The following is a 22,012-nucleotide window of genomic DNA, read 5'->3' as shown; positions in this document are numbered from 1 at the left end:
ACATTTGACTCCAGAAGTGAGTTTTTGGTGCAGAGATTCTTCTCTGACTTTATCCTATGTATGTTATTAAGCCAGATTACATAGTCATTATGCAACAATGAAAAATTTAGTAATTGCTCTGTATTTTTAAACCTTTGTGTATTATCTTCAATGCACAGCACCAGGACCAGGATAGGATTGAATGTGGGAAAAAATGTGAAACATGAGAGAAGGAATCTGAAATGCTTCGGTAACGGTCCAGTTCATAGTAATAGGTCTTCTTCTAGATTAATTTCAAATAGGTTTATATTCTTTGAAGTGGGGGGTTTGTTTGTATTAAATTTGTACTGAATTTGCCCTGTGATAGAGTCTGAGGCTCTCTGTTTTTTGGACTGAAATGGTTAATGTACAAAAATGACGAATTTTTAATTTTTGCATCTATTTCAAATGTATCTGTTGTTCTCACTAGTGCAGCTTGTAATGATTGCATTTTCAATGTTATTTGAGTGTTTGATCTATAGTGTCCTCTTCTTTTCAGAACATCACCAAGCAAGTATATTTAGCAGTTGATTCGGGAGTATGTCAACCTCCTGTACACACAGCTAGTTTAGTAGACTAAATTTGGGACATCTGAAATACAAACACATGTTCAGCCATGCAGGCATTTTTAGCATTAAAGCATCTTTCAGAAAGCACAGTTAGGGCTGCCTTGTGAGGCAAGTATTGTTTCATATCTGCATGCGCTTTGTGTGATGCACTGTGGTGTGAGGTACGTTGGGCTGTGAGTGTTGAAGCAACAACACCCTGTCTAACCCAGCCAGCTTCTGCTGGAGCCAGCATGAAGGGAAATTCAGAGCATGCAGTATGGGAATGTTGACATTTAGTGGCTTTTTGTCCACTTCCTAGCCTTCCAGATCCTTACGACCCATCAGCTGGATATGCTGCAGCTCTAAAATGCCTCCTAGTATGGCCAGGACAGCTTCATGTCTTGACTGAGTGATCTGCTTGTAGGAGGGAGTGGGTGTGGACCAGACAGAGCTGTTCTGGGATTTCCCACAGGATGACAAACTTTGCTGATAAGAGTTGCTCCTTCCCTTCTACGGCCAGCTTTGGTTCCACAGAGAATGGGTACATGTGGGAGAGCCATTATTCTAATTTGGGGAGGCTGTGGACTGAGACCTTGAGGATGTACAAGGTGAACACTTGTCATGAATTTGACTTCTCTATAGTGAGTTTTATGCTCTTGACCATGACTGTTGAGAAAGAGATGAGCATGGCCCTTTTGACGTTCTCTGCAGGTGATCTCTGGAAGTAACAGCACGATGTCAACAGCAGAACTGTTGTTTATCTCTTCAGGTGCAGCTTTGAGGAAATGCCTACCACATGCTACCTACCATAAATGCACGGAAGGCTGTCGGCAGCTTTGTCTGCATGGGTTGCCCAGCCAGGATGGGGGGATCGACAGGCAGATGTTTCACATGAACACAGTGCTGTCGCCCTGTATCATGAGTGTCCATGGCCATTTAATTTCACTGAGGTCTGGCTGAGGCAGGCCATGCTGAGGACTAAGCAACTTGTTTTGGATGTGCACTTTGCCTTTCCAGATGGCTTTGTGCAGATCACTGGCTTCCAGATAAAGTCTCTAGATTTATACTTGAATGGTTTAGGAAACACACCTTTGCTGATGTCAAAAAAACCCGTGCAACTACTGCCCGAACAACTACTGCTGTCGGACTAGCTGCAGCATTTCTATCTGCTCTGCTGGATCTAAAAAAGCCCTGGTAAGCCCCTGTGGAAAGACTGCAGGTGAATCAGGTCACTTCACAATCCTACCAGCTTTGTATCAATCAGACTGGCACAGGTATAAGTCACACAGTTGGGGGTGTTTTGCTGTTACATGAGTGGGACCAATCGCGTGAGTCAAATGCTACAGCTTTATAAGCAATCTTTGATTTATAGGTTCATAGAAATGTTGATTGGAGGGCCCTCTGAATCTCTATGGCTTTGTCTGCATAAATCTTGAAAATCCTCCAAGGACGACTGCACTTCTACAGCCTTTGTGGGCAACCTGTTCTGATTGTGCACCACTGGCCTAATAAAAATTTTGTTTCCTAATGTCCATGCTGAACCTCCAAAGCCATCGCCTCTTGTTATCTGGCCCTACTGAGGAGTATTCTGTTCCCATTGCAACCACCCATCAAGTAGTTGTAGGAATTTCTTGGAATTGTTGCAGTTTCATTGGAATGAAGATTATCCAGTGTGAACAATAGGCTTTTTTGTTTCTTTTTTTTCTCTCTGCATCTTAGTATTCCATTTCTTGGTGCACTAAAATGGATTTGTGTCTGGGGTTTCGTACGTATGGGGAGGCTTATTGACCAGTATTTAATAGACTCCTTTAACACAATTTTGAAATTTGTTAGGATCGAAGATCTTAATTTACTTTTGCATGGCAGTCGTTTTTTGAGAAGTGGTGAACTATAGCTCCTCTGGCCAGCACTGCTCCTGCCTTTTCAGAGCTGAGCACAGGAGCAAGCTGGAGTCTCTGAGGACTAGAGTCAGTGAGTGGTCTTCAAATGAACTTCTGATGGATGTCCTTGTACTGTGCAGAAATTACCAACACTGTTTTGCTTCTTTGTCCCTCCAAGTTGTGGGGCTCCAGGGTTCATTTTGCTATCAGTTCTGAAATACCTGCCACTACTGCCCATCATGGCTTATATGTATTCAAAACCAGTTCAAGGCAATTCCAGCTGCTAGCCATTGCGTTAGTTGTCACCAAGTTGCTTTCTCCTTTATGTGAACATGATGAACCACCTGATTGCTCCTAGACATGGCCACTGCTGTGAAATGCTGACTAACTCTGTGGGCTTAGTAATGCATTTTTGTTAAGCATTAGAAAAGCTATAGTGCAGAGTTAGAGAACTGTGTTGTGAGCTTGCTTAGGGAGAAACACGGATGTCTTGAACATCTGAAACTCCTTTATCATCTGGCACAAAGGCAAATGTGGTAAATCAGAGACAGGTCACCCATGCACCTCTCTCCATGCATCGAACTGTTCCCAAAATGGAGAGCTGCAGGCTTGAGGATTCAGATTTTGGATGTTTTTTTTTTTTTTTTAGATCCTTACCTTCCCTGATAAATTCAGTACCAGTGACAAGGGGGATATTTCTGTGCATCCACATGAGGTGAGAAAAGTGCCTGTTTCTGTAGGCACCGGTGTCCTGGCCTGACACCATGCTTTGTGTGGGTGAAGGTGTAACAGTTGAGTTTCAAAGCTGGAGCAGAGCATAATTAACCCACTTCAACCACATTTCATGCACAGAGATCATTACCCCATTGTTCTGAGACCAGGAGACCAGGCTGCCTTTTTTTTGCTTATTTTCTAGGTGGAATTTAAGGCATCAGCTGCAAAACACAAAGCAGCTCCAGTTGCGATTACCTCTGTGAGTGCCTTTTCCTCACAGTCAGCTGAGAAAAAGCGAAAGCTGTCAGGTCTCTGCAGAAAAATAGAGAAATTAGTGCTGGCAGAGTCTGTACACGACAACTTATCTGCTGTGAAGTTTGAGTCCCTTGTTCCTGCTGGTGTGATCTGTTAGCATAACATGCTTGAAATGTTTTCTTACATTCTTACAGTTTTTTCTAAGATGTGCAAATGAAAAACGTGGGGTTATTTACTCTAGTACCTCAGGAATTGTGGTGGGCTGGTTTGCTTTTTTTTACGTTCACAATCTGTGCCATCGATTATGCTGTTGTGTTACAATATACGAATTAACCACATAAACATGCCTGCTTTTATGTAAAGGTCTGCGTAAAGCTCATGCTTTAAAATATTTAATGGATTTGTAGGTGCTGAGTGATTAAATGAAAGAAAAAAAATCCCTTTTAAAAAAACAGCTAAAGTCAGAGCAGGTCTTTTAGCAAGTGTGTTTATTACATTTAGTGCTATCAGTTGTTAGTGATGAGAATGCCTTAAAGCTTTTTTTTTTAATATTTAGCTCTTTTTAATTCTTCTCATTTGTCAGTGAAAATATTCTTGGCTTCAGTCTCGTGTTCTTCATGGCACTTCTGTAAAGTCCTGCTTTACCTGGTTGGCAGGTAACATAAAAGCATTTGTGCTTTAAAAAGATACACAGCTGTGCCCACTGGATCTTGGTAATGTTTCTGTTAACTCCCCTGTTGATGGTAAGGAAGTGCAGTAAGTCCTTACTTTCTCCCTGTGGTAAGCAGACTTTCTTCAAATAGTAACAGAGGCAGATGAGTATGGTTTCATTAACGTTTTCCAGGATTAATATTAAGTAGATCTCAGATCAACAGTTCTGTATATTCCTCATCAGATGTTTAATTACTCTAAGTATATTGATTGTTCCATTTCAATGTATTTAACTCTCTTATTTACTACTTGGATATTATTCTTGTCCTCTTCCTTGCCACATCCTCCTTTATCTTCAGTCCCCACTTTCTCGTCAGCTGTCTAAATACAGTTGCATCCAAGTTGTGCCGAGTGACGCAGATGATTGCGTGTGTGTTTAGAGGCCATTTAAAAACCAAAAAGATTATTTGAATTTAGTCCCTGAAGCAAGTTTCTTTTAATTAAACCACAGAACCAGCCAGGTAGTTGTTAGAGGATACAGACACAGAAATAAAAATTTACCTGATAAGGATTTTCTGTATAAATACCAGTAGTGTCTAATTCTGGTTATTCACTATTTTAAAGATCAATGTCCCAGTTTAAGTTAGCAGCCACAGGGGTGCTTTTCAATATGATGGAGCTATTTTTGTGAATATTTACCCCAGTCTTTGTAGCTGTTGTTTAAATAAAAGCATTTAGGTGGTTAAATTTAGAGCCTTGTGTTTAAAAACAAATCCTGGGCCTAAACAAAAAAAATCTATCATCAGTTTTCTCTTGAGAATCACATTTTCACTGATATTCCTTTCTCCCTAAGTGGCTTGAAGAAAGAATTAACAATTTTATAGAAATGCTCTTTGATTTCCTATCTAATACATTGCTGATTTATATGCAGCCAGAACTAAATGTGTGAGTGTATAGTCATTAATATACTGTATTTTAATTAGATTTTATTTTGCTCTGGGTTTTTTCCCCATTAATTCTCAGGTTGTTTTCACATTACACTAATCATTCCCATTACACGTGCGTAATTTGTCATTTGCTGCATATTAAATCCTCTGCAGCTGCATTTCAGACACTGATGCTGAATTCTGGCTCTGAACAGATTGTTCAAAAGAGTTCATTTTTGACCAGAAGCGTTACGTTTCCTGCAAAGTTTGTTTCCTTCATGCAGCATCGAGCAGATTTGAAAAAGATGATTATTCATCTCACACTTGTGATCCGCTTCACTTACTATTACTGCTTTGTGGGGGATGTCGGCATGCTCCAGGTCATTGCTTTGTTCAATCTGCAATAGGCTGGCAGAAAGTAAAATATTAGAGATGTTGCTCATGTAAGCGCTTCTGCATCCACTTCTATCTTATTGCAAAACTGTATAGATTCCTGCTCAAGAATTGTGCATTAAAACCAGGAGAGATTTTCTTCTGGATTTAACTGTAGAAGCACACTCCCACACTGTTCTTTGGTTTGCTGCTGCCTTGTTTTGGATAGTTGAAGCAACTGTTTCGTGGACTGTTGTATTGCCATCATCTTTCTCAAAGGCAGACAAAGTTTGGAAGCAAAGTATCTGTAGAAATACCACTTCATTTATCCTCTTTAGTATAGGAGAGATTGTTCAGAGCAGTAGTAGTGATACTTGCAAAGGAGTAAGAGAGAAAGCAGGACCCAGTATGGATGGAAGTATTTTCTTTTGTGTAATAAAGGTTGTCCTGGCTGTACACTGAGAGGAGAAATGTTTCCTTCTCAGGAGGACTGTGGGTCAGTAGATGGGAGGAGAAGGAGCATCAGGACCTCCCTGGCACAATATATTGATAAACCATGGCTGGAAGGAGCTCTGAGCTGTGCAGAGCTGCATGGATGCCCTCGCCTTGTGTAGCAGGAGTGTGTCCTATCGCATCAGGCAGGGCTAATGGGGGAGAAGGGAGTCGGGGTCTGCAGCTTCCCTGCTCCCTCCCTCCCACAGCTCTGTCCCTGCCTGCAAAAATCACTGGGTTGGAGTGAAGACCCAGTTTTAATTCCTTATCTAGCCGTAGATTCAGTGCGCAGCCTTGTCTGGATGTCTCCAGTCTCTGAATGTATTCCTCCTTCGTTAAGATGGGACTAAGCAGACTGAGCAAACGGCTTTGAAATATAGGTAGGAAACTAGTCTCTGAATGTGCCAAGCAGCATTACTGCATTTCAAGTGACCTTTCAGTCTGAAACTTTGCCAAAGGGAGGGGAAAGGAAGCCACCATTGAATCGAGTTCTGCACAGAGATCCTGCAGACAGATGGTGTTTGCATATAGGATATGCTGTTCGGGTGCAACTTTACTACAACGCTCTTCGTTTCTAATAATTTCAGGCGGGCTAAACTCCGGCTATATTTGGAACAGCTAAAACAGCTTGTGCCTCTTGGGCCGGACAGCACCAGACACACCACTCTAAGTCTGTTGAAAAGAGCTAAGATGCATATCAAGGTAAAAACATTAATCCATATTTTTATTTCTTTTAAAGCAGAATCTTCCAGAATGTGTATCCATAGAGAGGAAGCTAATTTTCACACAAAATCCATATCCATATGTCCAGTCTTCTGGATATACTGGCCTTTATTAGTCGCAAGGATTTCAGTCACTATGTCAAGCTTTTGTGTTTTGCAATTTACCCTGCAGTGTCAGATACATAAAATGGTGATTTTGTGACTTCTGCTTAGTTACTAATGGTTTACATTGTATTTTAAAAAAAAATTATATATATGTCTCAAAGCTGTTCTTTGATTAATATATTTAAGGACTGAGCAAAGTAGCATTGTACTGCATTGATTTCAATGTAAAAAGCCAGATCCATTCATGATCGAAAAGCTAACGGAGTCAAAGGGATTGTAACTACTAGTAAGCTTCATTCTCTTACACATTTTGATGACCAGATCCTGTAGTGTTTGACAATCATTTAAAATAAACCAAAAATGAAATGCAGTCTCCTGTTGGTTGCCACTCCCCTTGCACATTTCATGGGTGTAACAAGTTTAAACCAAAAACCAACCCAAAATCTCACTTGTGATACAGGAGCAGTGCGGGTTATACATTTGCACAGGTAATTCAAAGAGGATTATTCCTCAGGCCTCCTCTCTTCAATGACACCTTCACTCCCACTTTCACTTTCTTAGTTTCAGGGGAACCGCGTTATATGCAGTAAAAATACAAACAGGTAATCAAATGTGAAAGTTAAAGAACAGGTTTCTGCTGCTGTGTCCAGGACGATAATTACTCATCTGGCATTTTTTCAGTGTTATAGGGAAACAGGTCAAGAACAGTGTCAGGAGAGGTTGACCACTGCCAGTAATCTTGGAGTATTTTGGACAACAGCTGCTGTTACACAGCATTAAGATTCTCTGCAGTTGCAGAAACGGGTGTATATCATATGAAGAATTAAAGATTACTTTAAGCAAAACCATTCTTGCAAACAAGTTTACTGAGCTACTTCCTCAGCTCTTATAAGCACATTTACTCCAGCTGGGCAACCCCTGTTTTTACCATTTGAGATTTTGGCCTTTTGTTTATAATTCAGGCTAACATGCATGAAAGGCACCGCATGTGGTTTTTGTCTTGTGCTGCCCCCCTATCATGGGCTTATGCATACAAATTGAAAAACTGTTTTTACAAGTGGCAAGTGTGAGAGATTAGCCATGTAGTTACTATTTCAGCTGCTGATAAAAAAAGCTAGGAACAGATTCTTTTCAAGTCCATCATGTACAATACCAAGGACTCATTTTCTGAAAACTGAAATTGAAGCTTAACTTTCTTTTTAACATTTGAACTGAACCTACCCTAACTGGGTTGCCATTTAATTGCTCCCCTTTGTCAGGTCAGCTACCTCCCTGCTGCACTGCCACAGCATGCCAATGCCTGACTGCCATTTCTAATACAGTCATCAGTTTTGAACTTTTCACACACATCCCCCCATATATTGAAACTGGCCCTGAAAGATTGGATGGTTTTGAGTCTCCTGGATATGAATCACTTGAGTTAATTCCTAAAATAGTTGTTAAGAGTTTGGGATTGCAGCCAGGAAAATAGAGGAAAAGGAAATCTGATCAATTGGGCATATTTGGTTTGTTGTGTACATGGATGTACCAACCCCTTTTCTTATCATAACATTGTGTATCCACATATGATGCATATCTACATACTGTATTGCCTGGGAGGGGGCTTAACACAAAGCTGCAGAAGTTAGATTTCATTCAGACAGGAAACTAACTGCTCAGTTCAATATTGCCAATTATTTTTTCAAAGATAAATACTTTTGCTTTCAGGCTTGCACTGGAAGAACAAAATCTCTGAAATTGTTTTGCTTGTGGTTTGTGTGCACTGTCCCACTCCGCTCTCCTCAGAAAACCAAGCACAGGTTCATTCAGATGGCAGGGAGGAATTGTCAACAGCTGTATTCACTCCCTGCACATCTCAAGCCCAGTGGTCATGTAAACACAGCTCACAGACAAATTTGGTCTTTCTTATGAAAGCTTTTTCTGCTGCAACCTGTAATTTACTTCATCAGTTAGATAATTTTTAAAAATAATATTAGGTGTTATGATTTGTGTGTCCTTCCTGCTTTTGATCCCATCATACTCATTACCCTTTCTTCCCTAATTATATAGTCAATTTTTTTAAATGGCTGTCAGTGATTTGGAAGAGGGTGCAGTTGAAATCTTAAAAGATAATATTTCTGTTATCACATTTGGACCAACAGTGCAGCACATTTTACCAGGTGTGAAGTATTCTTTTCATTTCAAAAAATGAATCCATTCTTTTATTCAAGCAGAGGGGAGATTTTGGGTAGATGTGTGGAAGGATCCTTTCACAGGCTGAATGCTGAGAAGTTTTGGATTAATACCACTGATTTTGTAGGAGGTTATCATAGAATTATCATATTTGCTCTGCAGAAGTTCAAGGGGGAAAAAAAGCAAGAATAAAGAGAATTGTTCATAAATTCCTCCTACTATATATAATTAATACTGCTTATTGTTAGAGAAGCTTTCTAAATGCTAAAAATTTCCATGGCCTGCGGTAGGAGGGAGAGCATTCAAGAGGCTCGCAATGGTTCCTTTATGGTGATAAGTCTCTTATTTCACCTAAAGAGGCGTTACGTTCTGACTGAAACCTGAGCTGCGCTCTAGTTATCAAAGATGATGCCAGCTTTGCCTGACAAAATGATTTAAATATTCCCCACAACCAAGGCAACAATACTTCGGTTTTAGCTGAAGAATGTCTGCTGCTGGCAAGAGAGTTGCTGAGGGATATCCCCCCCCCCCCCCCCCCCATATTCATATATCTTATTTTGAAACAAATTCAGCTCAGGGCTAGCCTGCTTATATTGTAATGACCTCTGTAGAATGGTAACAAAAAAAATTTAAAATTATTTAATTTAATGTTAATTTATATTAATTAAAATATTTAAATTGCTTTAAAATCACTGTTTTTAAGAAGATCTGAAGTTACTTATGTTTTAACATGAGTAAAAACTGTCAGCTTACTATCTTTCTCTCCCTTTAAGAAATTGGAAGAACAGGACCGAAAAGCTCTAAATATTAAAGAACAATTACAGCGGGAACACCGCTACCTCAAACGCAGATTGGAGCAGCTATCCGTGCAGGGCATGGAGCGTATCCGCACTGACAGTATGGGATCAACAATATCCACTGACTCTGAACAAGGTAACCGAACGAGGGCTTCTCAAGGCGGGTCGCAGGAGCAGGAAGGAAAAGGGAAACAGGGAAGCAAGAAAACATTACTTAGAAGTAAAATCAAACTTTCAGCAAAACCCAGACAAAATTGTTCCATGATGTGATTTGCAGAATAAAAACCTACTGCATCTTTTTTACATTATTTGAAAAATGTTCTTTTCTAATCAGTTTTGATGCTATTAATACTGCATGTATTTTTAAAGCTATTTATACTGCATGTGTTTTTGCCAGTTTTTTAAACAATTACCATTTAATGTTTTGAATTTTTAGTGTAATTATGGGTAAAGGGGGAATAATATTTCCTTCTCGGAAAAAAAAAGATCTTATTGGTCTTAATTCATTTGTGTGAATAAATTAATTCCACATCATTTATTGTGAAATTTTAAAATATTTTCTGTGTAATGATCACCAAGTGTTCTCTACATTTGGTTCTCATTTAAGACAGAGCTCTTCAAGCTGCCTGTCACCATTTCTTATTTTCTCATTTGAAGTTTTTCTGTGCCTGAACAGTCCCACGGGCTGACTGTTTCAGGGCCTATGGGAGATGAGTTGTCGGTCACGGTGCAGTTACTGGTGGACAGATGGCGACACCACAGTCACTACTAGCCGACACCTGTATAGGTTGGAATTACTGTGAATGGTGCTGCAGTGTTACAGCCTTTGAGGGTTGGGCTTTTTTTAAAATCGGTGTCTGTGCATAGGCTGGAGCAGTTCTGAGACAGCATTTGGTACTGATGTCATGCAGTATATATATGTGGATGAGGACAGAAGGGATTTTAATTCTCAGGTGGACAAGATGATCCTTTCCTCAGGACTTACTGTTCCAGTTCTTTTTTTTAATTACAAAAAATGAAGTATGATTCAGGTTTCACCTGAACGTTGATTGACTCTGGCCCATGATTACTTGCTACAACCGCTGCCATTCTGAAAATGTGCCTTCTTATGTTTTCTTTAGAAGTAGACATTGAAGGAATGGAGTTTACTCCAGGTGAAATGGACAGTATTGGAAGTGCCAGTGATGCTGAAGACCACTACAGTTTGCAAAGCGGTTCGAGTGACGGAGGTTACACACATTCCCGCAGACTGAATGCCAGGCTCTCATAGTGCCTGAGTTACCCGTTCAACTCAGGACCATCTGACTGAAGCACTTAAATATGAATATTCCAGAGGTGTCAACTGCCACTCTTCCGGGAAACCCCAACCACAATACTCTGACATGGAGGTTTCTTACCCACGGTTCCCTGCACTGTAACCACAATATTAGATATTGTAAAACATGGGTTTGCTGCAGAGAACTGTGGTTAGGTACAGTTGTGACTTAAAGCTAGCTTGATGTAGCCATACTGCAAATTAAAGAAAATAAATTATGTCATTCCATTCAAAAAGTATTAAATTCAAACTTTTGGAAGCATGGCGTAAGGGAGTTTGACAGTTATTTTAATTTTGCAGAAACCATTTTCAAACATGGAAGAATAAATGGAATCTACAATGTGTTAGTGATTCAGAGATACAAAAACCTAAAACTACTTTTTGTGGTATTTTTTAATGAAAAAAAAAACCAGTTTGAATGCTGTATAGCAGGCTCTATAGAGTAAATTCTTTCAGCAGTTGTTGTTTGGGTGAAGCAGGCAGATAAACCTTCAAATCTTAGATGATCTTTAGAAAAGGTCATATTTACAAGTCACTACTGTACTTCAAAACGGGGGAAAAGCCAGCTCTAATAATGACTTCATGTGGGATGATCTCAACTTTCTTTTGCTTTTTTGTATTCAGTATCCAACGCGCAGCAAATCTTTCTATCCATGTTAACGGGAGTAGTAGAAAGCAACACTGCGATTTTAACCTGTTATCATGGAATGGATGACATTTGAAGCATTTCAGTGTTTTTTCGGGTTGTTTTTTCATTTCTTTGTCTGAAGAATACAACATTCAAGTGATCCAGTTTGTGATAGTTAATCTTTCCTTGCAAGGAAATGAAATTTCTGTTTGCTTGTATTTTTTTTTCTTTTCTTCTATTTACACATGTCAATACATTTTTATGGAAGGCATGGCTTAAAATTACAGTATTCAGCTAGAAGATAATTAATTTTTTTCTTTTGCACACTATAATTGCATTTTCTATTCTTAAAAAAGTGCAAAAAAATTAAAATGTATGCTGTAAAACAGCAAAGTTTATTTAGTACTCATCAAGCTGTTCAGAACATATTTACCCAAATTGTAGCAATACTATGAAGATGTATTTTAATACAACTTCTGCTTAGTGAAGTCATTAGAGCTTGGCTTGCCGGGTAAGAAAAAAATGGACCAGTCTTTGCATTATCTGTTTAAAGAAGGTCTTTTAAAAAAAAAAAAAAAAAAAAAGAAGAAAAAAAAAAAAAGAAAAAAGAAAAAAAAAAAAGAAAAAAGCTATAAACACTTTTAGGGAAGTGATTTTAGCAAGTGTAGTCTATATTTCCTGTAAGAGATTTTGTATTATATTTTCCTAAATGTTCTCATTTACTTGTATAGGGAGGGGAATGGTACAGACCCAGACCAGAGTCTCAGGGACTCTTCACCTTTGTCATATTGTGCCTTGGTGACCATTTATGTATGCCTCTCCTTTTCATTGTTTAAAGGACAACTAAGCTTTGTTTCAAGACCCTCTGTTCGAATGGTCAGTTGTCCACCTTCTTACGGATGAAGCAGAGAGGTGTATTTATATCTTCACCCTCTCACAACTGATTCAGTGTGGCTTTAAGTAAAATCATAAAATTAGGTTTTGGTGCGAGGGTTAATTGTCTTTGTATAAGCCCTCCCTTGGATTCTTCAGCACCCGAATCTATATTTTGTTAGCTTATAAAGTCAGGGTCTCTGTGAGACCAGTGCTCAGTGGCTAGGGAAACACAGACGTAGTGTGTAAGGCTATGGGATGTCCAAGTGTGGTGCCATTTTTAGCATTCAGATACAAGACCTCATGACAGACTGACCATAATGATCAAAAACAAAGATTCAGTTGTTCTTTCAACATCTGACATACGTGTCCTCCCTTTGGCTCTTACAACACGGAGTAGAAATATGAATACATTTTGTGGCAGCTTACAGATCCTTGTTTGCACTCTCGCTTACTGCTTGGAAATTGCCAACAAGGAAAATGTATATGTTTAATTTACATAACCTAATGGACGGCCACCCCTACTTTGGCTCTGGGGAGGGGCCTAAGGTTATAAACTCTGGCAGCTGAATAAGAAAACAATTAACCTTTTCTGTGATGCAGGTTTTGGTATTACGTTCTATACACCTTGCATATTACTAAAATCCTCATTGTTGGGGAAAGCACACAGCAATATACTCATTGTGTGTAGCTGACAAGCAGCAGAAATTACTAGCTCCTTTGGTGCATATGTAACTAATTTCCAAATCATGGAAAAAAAAAAAAAAAAGAGTTTACTTTAACACACGACTGTTAACAGGAAAAAAAAAAAAAGGCTAGTATATTGTTGCTGTTCATTTATTATATAATGAACACATTCATGAATTGTAAAGTGTTTCCTTTCATGACAAGCAGCTCTTGCACAGAACCTCCTAACGAAAAGAGATTTGAAACTTACAGAAGGAAAAATGAGATTTTAAATTGAACATTATTGTACCTTAGGTCGACCTGAAATTTTCCTTTTAAAGATGAATGTGCTAACTTAATGAGTTCTTCCACGCTGGGTATCCATGGCTTTGTAGATCTTATATTTTCAATAAAAATTACTCGAATAATCTTGAGTGGAAATAAAAAGGGTTTATTTGTTTTTACTTTTTCAGTTATTACAGCTGGGGGCTATTATGCCGGTAAAGAAAAATGACACCATGCTGCATGTGTCATTCTCCCTGAAGTGCAGCCCAATTTCAGGTGGTATTTTCAGGCACAGCCCCCTTTTCTGCAGCTCGGACAGAGCCGCCCAGTTGAAGGCAGTGGCACAACTGTTCCAGGTGTCGGGTTTGGTGGCCGGTTTGGGTTTGTCCCCCCTGCGCAGTGCAGCAGTCCAGCCCTGCCCTGGCTGACCCGTGGTGACAACTGGGGCTCTGACATTCCTTTAGGGACGTGATTCACCTACTACTGAGCAGCCAGCGCAGCACTACCGGTGGCCATAGCACCTTTTTGTTAGGTTTTTTTTAAGCTGGATATCTGTGTGTGTGCTCCATGTGTGTGCATGCATGCGCGCGCGCAACGGTATCTGTAATCCCGACATGACTGCAAAAAGCATACTGCTTGCTGCGAGATGCTACCATTGCCTTGGCAGCTCTGCCATTTTGTGTCATGACCGTGCTTTTTAGCAGGTGAGGAGATACTACTGCTCAGTTAACCTATTTTCTCTGCAATTACCACATAGAAAAAGGAGGAGTAGGGACAAGATTACAGGGCTGTTAGGTCTTTTCCTCTGTGGAAGAGGCTCTGCAGAGATGAAGTCATCGAGGAGTTCTTTTTATGGAGACGTAGAGGTTTGGCCTGTTTCCTGACGGGAGAAGAAAGGAAGGGCTTTCCCTTGCAGCACGCAGGTGTTGGGAGGATATACGCCTCTTCGTTGCTCCTGGGTTAGCTCTCCCCCTAGCTCTGTGAGTGCACTCTGTCACCACAGGAGAGAGGCATAAAAAAAAAAAAAAAAAACAGCCTAAAATTGTTAGCTTTTTCTGCAGATTTTCCCCTGCAATTCAGAGGATGAATCCTCCCTCACTACCATCCTCTCTCTGCCCAGCTTGTGCTCCCCCTCTCTGCCCATTGCAGCTGATTTGTTTATCTTCTGAAAAGAGCAGGGTTTGGCCAGTAGAAACTCTACAAGACATCGCTACCCAGAGACCGGATCCTGTATTGTCTTGTGCTAAAAACAAACCCAGTTCAAAGTGAGTGTTATCAGATCAAAGCAGAGATAAAAAGGCCCCAAAAAATCCATGAGAAGGACAGAGGTTTACATCTGGTGTTTACAGATGAGTTTTTATCCTAAATATTAATTTCTTAGTGTAAAATTTGGGGTGGAAAAAAAGAATTAAAATCTAATACTACCTGCATCTAACTTAATGAATTAAGATTTTTTCTGACCTTAAATGCTTTTTTCTTGACATGGATGAGTATGGGATCAGGTATACCACATACAGCCTAACATCATTTTGTATTTAAAAAAAAAAAAAATTACTTCTATTGATCTGCAAATAATTACTGTGATAAATAGCAGTATTCTGAGCATACAACCGTATACTCTGCATAAACCCATTTCAGTGGATGAACTTAAATGCCAGAAGAAGAGAACTGGGAAACAGAAAGAGGTGAAGTTGTGTCTGCAGGAGCTCTGCCTGCAGACCTGCTCCTGTTCCGAGCCCTGGGGTGTGTTTAGCCACAGAATGTACTTCTGCTTTTCTTGGAGATATTTACAGCAGCCTCTGCTACTGTGACAAGTGATTATTTCACCATTTTACCAACTTTATAGCAGACTGGTAATTAGCGGTGAAATTTTTCATCCTTGCAGATCAGCCCTGTGGAAAAGAAAAACATTTTTGAAAAGAACCACATCATCACAGCTTTTAATCAAGTAATACTAAGTTTATACACTTCATTTTAAGATGGTGTTGATAAAGGAATGTCTGCAAAACAGATCACCCTTTCAGAAATCTGTTAATTATTTTTAACTATTAGAGGACGTTGGTTGTGTGTGGTAAGAGCCAGTAAGTGTTGATATTTAATCCACTAACTTGCACTTTCCAAAACTGGTGAAAGGAGAATTGAATCCCTTTAGATACTCTATAAAGAAGAGCTGTACTCCCTACAATTGTAATGGGGCAAACGTATCATAAATTAATTTCACCAGCAATGAAACGAGCCAGTTTGCTTAAGTGACTGACTAAATGCAATGTTGTTAATTGGCAGCTGCAAAAGAAACATCCAAACGTGTTGCGTAACCACCTAGAATCAAAATGCGGAGACACGTGACACAGAAAAGACCAGAAACCATTCAGTCACCTTGGGTGTTCTCTCTACCTGAAATATTATAAATTAACCCCAGCAAAGTATTCCTGGGGAGGCACATCCAGCCAGACACTCACCCCTTGGCAAAGCAGAGTGAAGGCGCTCCAGTTTCAGAATTTCTTCCTTCCATTTTACACGAGAGGCATAACATGTAGTTACACACGATTTCTGTCATTGCAAGTGTCTGTGCAGTACGGATTTTTAAGTGATGAAATTTTGGTGCATGTGAAGCACTGGCAGAGAGCCTTCTGCTGTTTACTGGTCAAATGGTTACCTAAAGGTGTTAGTGAGTGTGTTCTGTGCCAAAGCCACTGGGTCCCAGAGCCAAAGGAATGGTTCATAGTCTGTGAGATGTATTATACTGTACAGATTCATTTGTACACACGTACATGGTGCTTGCTACCTTTGGTAGCACACAGAGTATTGTGTTGTATTATTATCTCGTCATAATATAAATACAAATTTTTATACCTTTTTGTTGTGGTTTTCTATTTTTTTTATTTTTTCATAATTTCTTTTTTGTGTATAGTGTTTCTTCACTTTGCAAATCTTTACATATAGGCTTAATGACTATTTCATAAGGAGCTGAGTTTTAGCGATTCAAATTAATAGTATGGTATGAAGGTTAGAGTGCTATTTAAACTAAAGTTCTTTTACATATGTTGGCCCAGTGCAACCCCAATAGTCATTAACGTTATGCTGTATACATTTCCACTCTTACATTTCTGAAGACAAACCAACCTGTAAAACAAAGTGCAAATAGAAATGCATTAGTGTCTGTTCTAAGTAATTATACTTGGAATCATTCCAGCTCTGTACAAGACAAAAAAAAAAAAAAAAAAAAAAGCGTTAAAAGACAGCCTGCAAGTTCTGCATGTATATTTTGTGGAATATGGAAGTCACATCACAAGTGATGTACAGCCAGACAAAAATGAGCATTTTAGTTTGTTACTAGGAGAGATGAGAGGAGGGACAAAATTGAAAAGCTTTTGCAAATTCCATCGTTATACTCTCAGCTGTAGTGTGTGACATCCACTGGTTTTTGTTTCAGTTTGTCACGCATGTTGCACTTCAGTTGAAATCATGGCAAGTAGCTTGTCGATATGTTTATGTTTGATTCAAATAAGCTGAGCTGCTGAATCAGTAAAAATATTCATGCGCATAGTAAGCTTTATCCCAGCTTCCATTGAAATTACTACTGTCACAGAATAAGTATAAAATACAGTCCAGCACATTACTAACTTACGAGAAATTAATCTCCAACAGGAAAAAAGCTATAATAAACTTTTAGCAATGCTGTATTCTGGGACAGCACCACTTTACTCAGCACAAGAAAGAACTGCATGGGGTAACAGAATGATGACAAATGTGGTGGCACTATTTTTGTAAATCTGGTACAGTTTATGACCTGTACAGCTTCTTTTATGACATTTGTAATGTCTTATGATTTGTTTCTAAGAAAATTAAGTTTCCTCATTTTGCTAATGATGAATATTTCAAATTTAATATTAAAAGTCCAGAAGCTTGCTTTGCCTATCAGAATGAAAATGTTTTCTCAAAGCCTATTTAAATGGAAAAGAGCCTTGAATTATAATAAAATTCATGATGATATAACCATCAGCTTCCTCTGAAAGAGGTAGTTTAATGTGGTTTCAGTAGCAAAGTTCTCAGTTATTATTATTCTAAAAACTGTGAATTACCCAGTGTTTTTAAGGACCGTGGCATGGCAAGAAGGGTATGATTATAGAGGAGTGGCTGGCATGACTGTTGCCAGAAGAGCTGGGTTTGGGAGAGCAGAGATTGCTGCTGGTAGAAGGCTGATTTCCTTTTGCCCACTATGATTTTACACTTCCCAGGCTGAGGGCACAGCTCTGTAAAAGACCCCTGAACGCTGGCTCTCCTGTGTCACAGCTGTGGGAAGCAACCACTGCCCTGGGAAGAGCCAGCTGGCACCTGATGGGAGAGGGGGAGCAGAGCAAGGAACCGGGAGGGGTCAGGTTGGTGGTCACAGTCCCTGCTGAGGCTCCTGCTGAGTCCTAGTGTACGTTCCCACACAAAGGTTCAGTTTCTTGTGAAGAAAACCCACTTGCAGACAGCCCGGCTGATCAGCCCCACTCAAGGTTTTAATCCAAAATAGGGTCAGGAGAGTAAACAATTTTCTGGAAAAAAAATAACCTTGTGCATTACATGTCTTAATACATTAGTAGTTAGCCCAAGTGTGTAGGTGCTTCTTTTGTATTTATGGCATTGAATCCAACAAAGCTGAAGAAAACTAATCACTTTGACCTGCTTTTCTGGGAATACAAGGTCTCAGAATGAAATCTACCCTTCCTCTAGAGAGAAGATACATGTGCTTGGAAGAGAAAGCAAACCGGTGCCAAATTCCTGTCTTCTGACTTTGTTATAATAAAAGTTCACATGGCACTTCAAAAGCTGTGCTTAATTCAGAATGTGAATTTGCTTAAAGGAATGAATTACCTTTTAGGACAGGGTGTTTCCGAAGAGTGGTTGCTACTCCAGCAATGTGCAGCAGGGACCTCTAACATCCTGCTGCTTCTAGCAGATGTGCAGTATGATGCAAAATGAAAAAGCTTCTATACAGTTATGGTTCATCAGCTAAAAGCTTATTTCCATGTCTTCTCTGTGCGTTTGTTTTTTTTTTTTTCCACATAAAACTAAACCAAACCAGGAGTTTTTCAACTGACAGATGTACCTCAGTGGGAGGGTTTACACTGGCCAGCTGCAATGCCTATATGGTGGCAACTGCACTCCTGGGCTGTTTTTTATAGCCTTGGCCAGGGGGTAACCGATAGCTTCTCTCTGAGGTATCAGACATAACAATGTCATATTTTGCAGTGGAACAAACGCAACACGGCATTGATGGAATAGTGCAGACATCCTTCCAGAAATGTCTATGTCTTAATCTGCTGGAATCCACCATAAAATGGCTTGTAATGGCAATATGCTATCTAAGCAACCTCTCCGGTTCTCCGACACAGATGCAAAACAACTGCTCCAAGAATGGAAAAAAAGGGTAAGGTAAGCCTTTAATTATGTTTTGACTGAATGCAATCAAGAAAAAAATGAATCGGAGAAAAAACAATCTTGACCCATAAGGAGTTACAAAAGCAAACACTGAATCACAGGGGACTGTGGTTGAGTGGGGAAAGGGGCTGTAAGAAATTTTGAAGATATGCTTATAGCGTGTTTGTAGGGGAATGCTGTTGTTTAATCTCTGCCCTAAAAGCCGATCAGTGGACTAAGAAATGAAAATTTGTTTCACATTAGAGGCTTGTTCTTTCAAAATGAGATTTTTAAGTGCATAATGTTCTGACCTAAAATATTTCAATTCTAGCCTGAATTCCTGTACCAGTGGGAATTATGAGATCATGCTGTCTGTCAACTCTTCTTTCATCCATCTGTTCCACTCCTCCTTTCCTTGGTAACTTTTGAACTTTCAGGCTAATTTTCACCAAATTTGACAAAGCAGAGATAGGATGGAGGCTGCAACCATAATCATGGTGAAAATTTCTGGGAAAATTCCATGTCTGGGTAGAAGGAGAAATAACTTTCTGCATTGACCATGCCCAGTTGAGCTCTACACTGTTTTTGAGAGGTGGCTACTGGCCAGCATGCATGTAGCTCCAACCCAGCTACAGGATGAGCACATAGTCCTGCCTGCCCAGCTAAACAGATGGGGACGTAGGTTTTGTGAAAGGCCATGAGGGAGGTGGGACATCATACACATGTAAGTCTGGAAAGAGGGAGAGGAGCTGGTCACACAGGGAACCAAAGGCATTAGTCGCAGCAATCCAGATAGACAATTTGGTAGACAAAAGATAGACAATCTTTTATCAGATGTGTCTTCTTTCATCTAGGATGTGGACTTCAGTAGCAGAGCTGAATTGGTCTCAAGACAGCAGAATTTTAGAAAGTTTTCTGGGTATTTAAAGTTTGCTTTTACTCAGGCATTTTTTACATGAGTAGCACTGATATTTATGAAATTTTAGAAAAAAACAATACTGTGAAGCACAAGCCTCCAGAATACTACTGTGGAATAAGTTGATTTTAGTGCAAGTAACTGAACTGAAGCAGCACAGTCTTATGAAATAAGCTAGTGAATGCTTTTGTTCCTTCCCCATCGGAAAGACGTAACACACTCTATCTGCAAGACGATTTGAAAACTTCCGCTTGCCTAAATTGCAGCTGCATATCAGACTGTAATCTGATGGGGAGGAATTCAACACTACAGCTCCTTTTACCCATAAGAACTCACTGCCAGGTCAGGGCTTAATTTAATAGCGTCTGGCACAGACCTCATTTATACCAGAAATCAACAAACTACACTTTGCAGGCGATACTGCTGATTTTGATCTAGAAAACCTCATGCAAGTTAGGTGTGCTGGGTTGCTCATTTCCTTGTGTTGATTCATTTCAACAACTGCATTGAGATGAGAGAAGCTGCACATTTAGGACATGTAGTGGGTGGGCTCAGCCACCCACATACAGCTGGGTCAATGCTTCATCAGGGTGAAATGTAGAGATAACATTTCTGGATGCAATAATGATTTCTTTCTAGAATAACTGGCCTTAAAACCCAGAAGAAAAAAACGTCTTTCTGAATTTAGTCTTCAGCAGTGCAGAGGATCTAATTCAAGAGCTATTGGTGGGTGAGCTACTCCATAGTAGCAACCACAATATAATTAAGCTTAACACTATAAGAAGAGAGCAAGACAAATAAAGCAAACAGATACTCAATTTTAAGTAAGCGACCTATGCAAAAATGGGGAAAAATGCCAGAAAACCATAAATGAGTAGTTCAGAAGCAATAAGCCTACAAACACCCAGAAGGTTTAAAAAATACTGTAGTAGAAGCCCAGGTAAAATGTCTGACACAAATAGAAAACCACGGCCCAAACCTCTCCCCTGCATGACTCCATGAGAAAGTAAGGAGGCTATCGCGAGGCAAGTAAGGAAGCCCAGAAAAACCTGGCGCTGTAAATGTAAACAGGAAACAATGAGGGCTAAACTCGAGGAGTGGCTGATAAAGGGTGCTCAAACTGTCAGTGAAAAGTTTACATGATGCTTGACTCAGAACCAGCCCTCACAATGCAGAAGAGGTCCTGCAAGCTTTGCTGAGAGCTTTCTGGTGGTTCCTTGGGCAGCAGCAGACAAAAAGCCAAGAAAACAGGGAACATCATGACGAAGGGTGTTGGAAACAGGGATTTTGCAGAAAATCTTGGTGCACTCACAGCTTGAGGGCTGTGTGCAGTCTTGTTTCTGCATCTCAAACATGGTGCAACGATGTGATGAAAGGTACAGAGGAGGACAACTGAAATCATCAGGGGAATGGAGCACTTCCTTTACAGACCAAGTTTTGGAACTCTCCAAACTGCACAGGAGAAAGCCGAAGGGCAATGTACTGGTGGTTTCTAAATTGCTATAAAGGGCACAGATAAGGTAGAGAGGTGGCATTCACCAGATCCTGCAATGCCAAGGCAGGAATCGTGTGATGGAATTAAGAGAGGGTTAGAAAACAAGTAAGAAAGTGCATTTTTAAGCAACAGGCATTGACGTTCTGAAATTTGTTCCATGTGAGGTTTTGGGGGCATCAGCAAGCTCAGGTTTTAGTGGGTACTGGGAGATTTAAAAAGGGATTAGACAAATTAATGGGCATGAAATCCGTGACAAAATACTAAGAGGACTAAGCAGGGATGACTCGCTAATACAGCAGCTGTGGACAGAAGGGTGGTGGCCACCACTAGCCCTGTGTCTCAGCTTCGGGGAGGCCAGTGGACACTCGTCTCTGAGGCCTGGTTTTGGTCAAAGCTGACCAACGTCAAACGGTAGCCAGGTCTCCCCCATCCGCCACAGACAGGACGGAGCCTGCAGCGACGCCGTGCCCCGGAACACTGAGAGGCTACAGCGGCGGCGGGGCAGCGCAGCGGAGCGGGGCTGAGGCGACCCGCCCTGAGGCGAGGGACGGCCCCGCCGCGCAGGCCCCGCCTCCACTCCCCGGGAGAGCCCCGCCCCGCCCCGCCGCGTGACGTCACTAGCCAGCGTGCCGGCGCCGGCCAATCCCCGCGCTCTCCTCGGGCGCGCGGGAGGCGGGGCGGTGCGGTGCGTGTCCGCGCAGGCGCAGTGCGGGGCTGGGCCGTGGCGCACCGCCCGCTGCGTCGGGCAGGCCGCGCGAGAGCGGTGCGTGGCGGGC

The 22,012-nt window shown here is 40.6% G+C and overlaps 1 protein-coding gene across 3 annotated transcripts in view; it reads left to right on the top strand.

Moving 5' to 3' along the window:
* The window catches only part of MXD4 (MAX dimerization protein 4), a 39,491-nt gene extending 25,923 nt beyond the window's left edge, over positions 1 to 13,568 (top strand). For all 3 annotated transcript variants that reach the window (XM_074904398.1, XM_074904397.1, XM_074904396.1), the window contains exons 4-6: positions 6,444 to 6,558; positions 9,629 to 9,788; positions 10,774 to 13,568. In XM_074904398.1, coding sequence (XP_074760499.1) covers positions 6,444 to 6,558; positions 9,629 to 9,788; positions 10,774 to 10,922 — 424 coding nt within the window. In that variant the 3' untranslated portion in view covers positions 10,923 to 13,568. The remainder of the gene's footprint in view (positions 1 to 6,443; positions 6,559 to 9,628; positions 9,789 to 10,773) is intronic.
* Positions 13,569 to 22,012: the final 8,444 nt, after the last annotated feature.

This window comes from Athene noctua, chromosome 4 (assembly GCF_965140245.1).
Source record: "Athene noctua chromosome 4, bAthNoc1.hap1.1, whole genome shotgun sequence".
NCBI classification, from domain to species: domain Eukaryota; kingdom Metazoa; phylum Chordata; class Aves; order Strigiformes; family Strigidae; genus Athene; species Athene noctua.
This window is presented reverse-complemented; position numbering and strand designations above follow the sequence as displayed.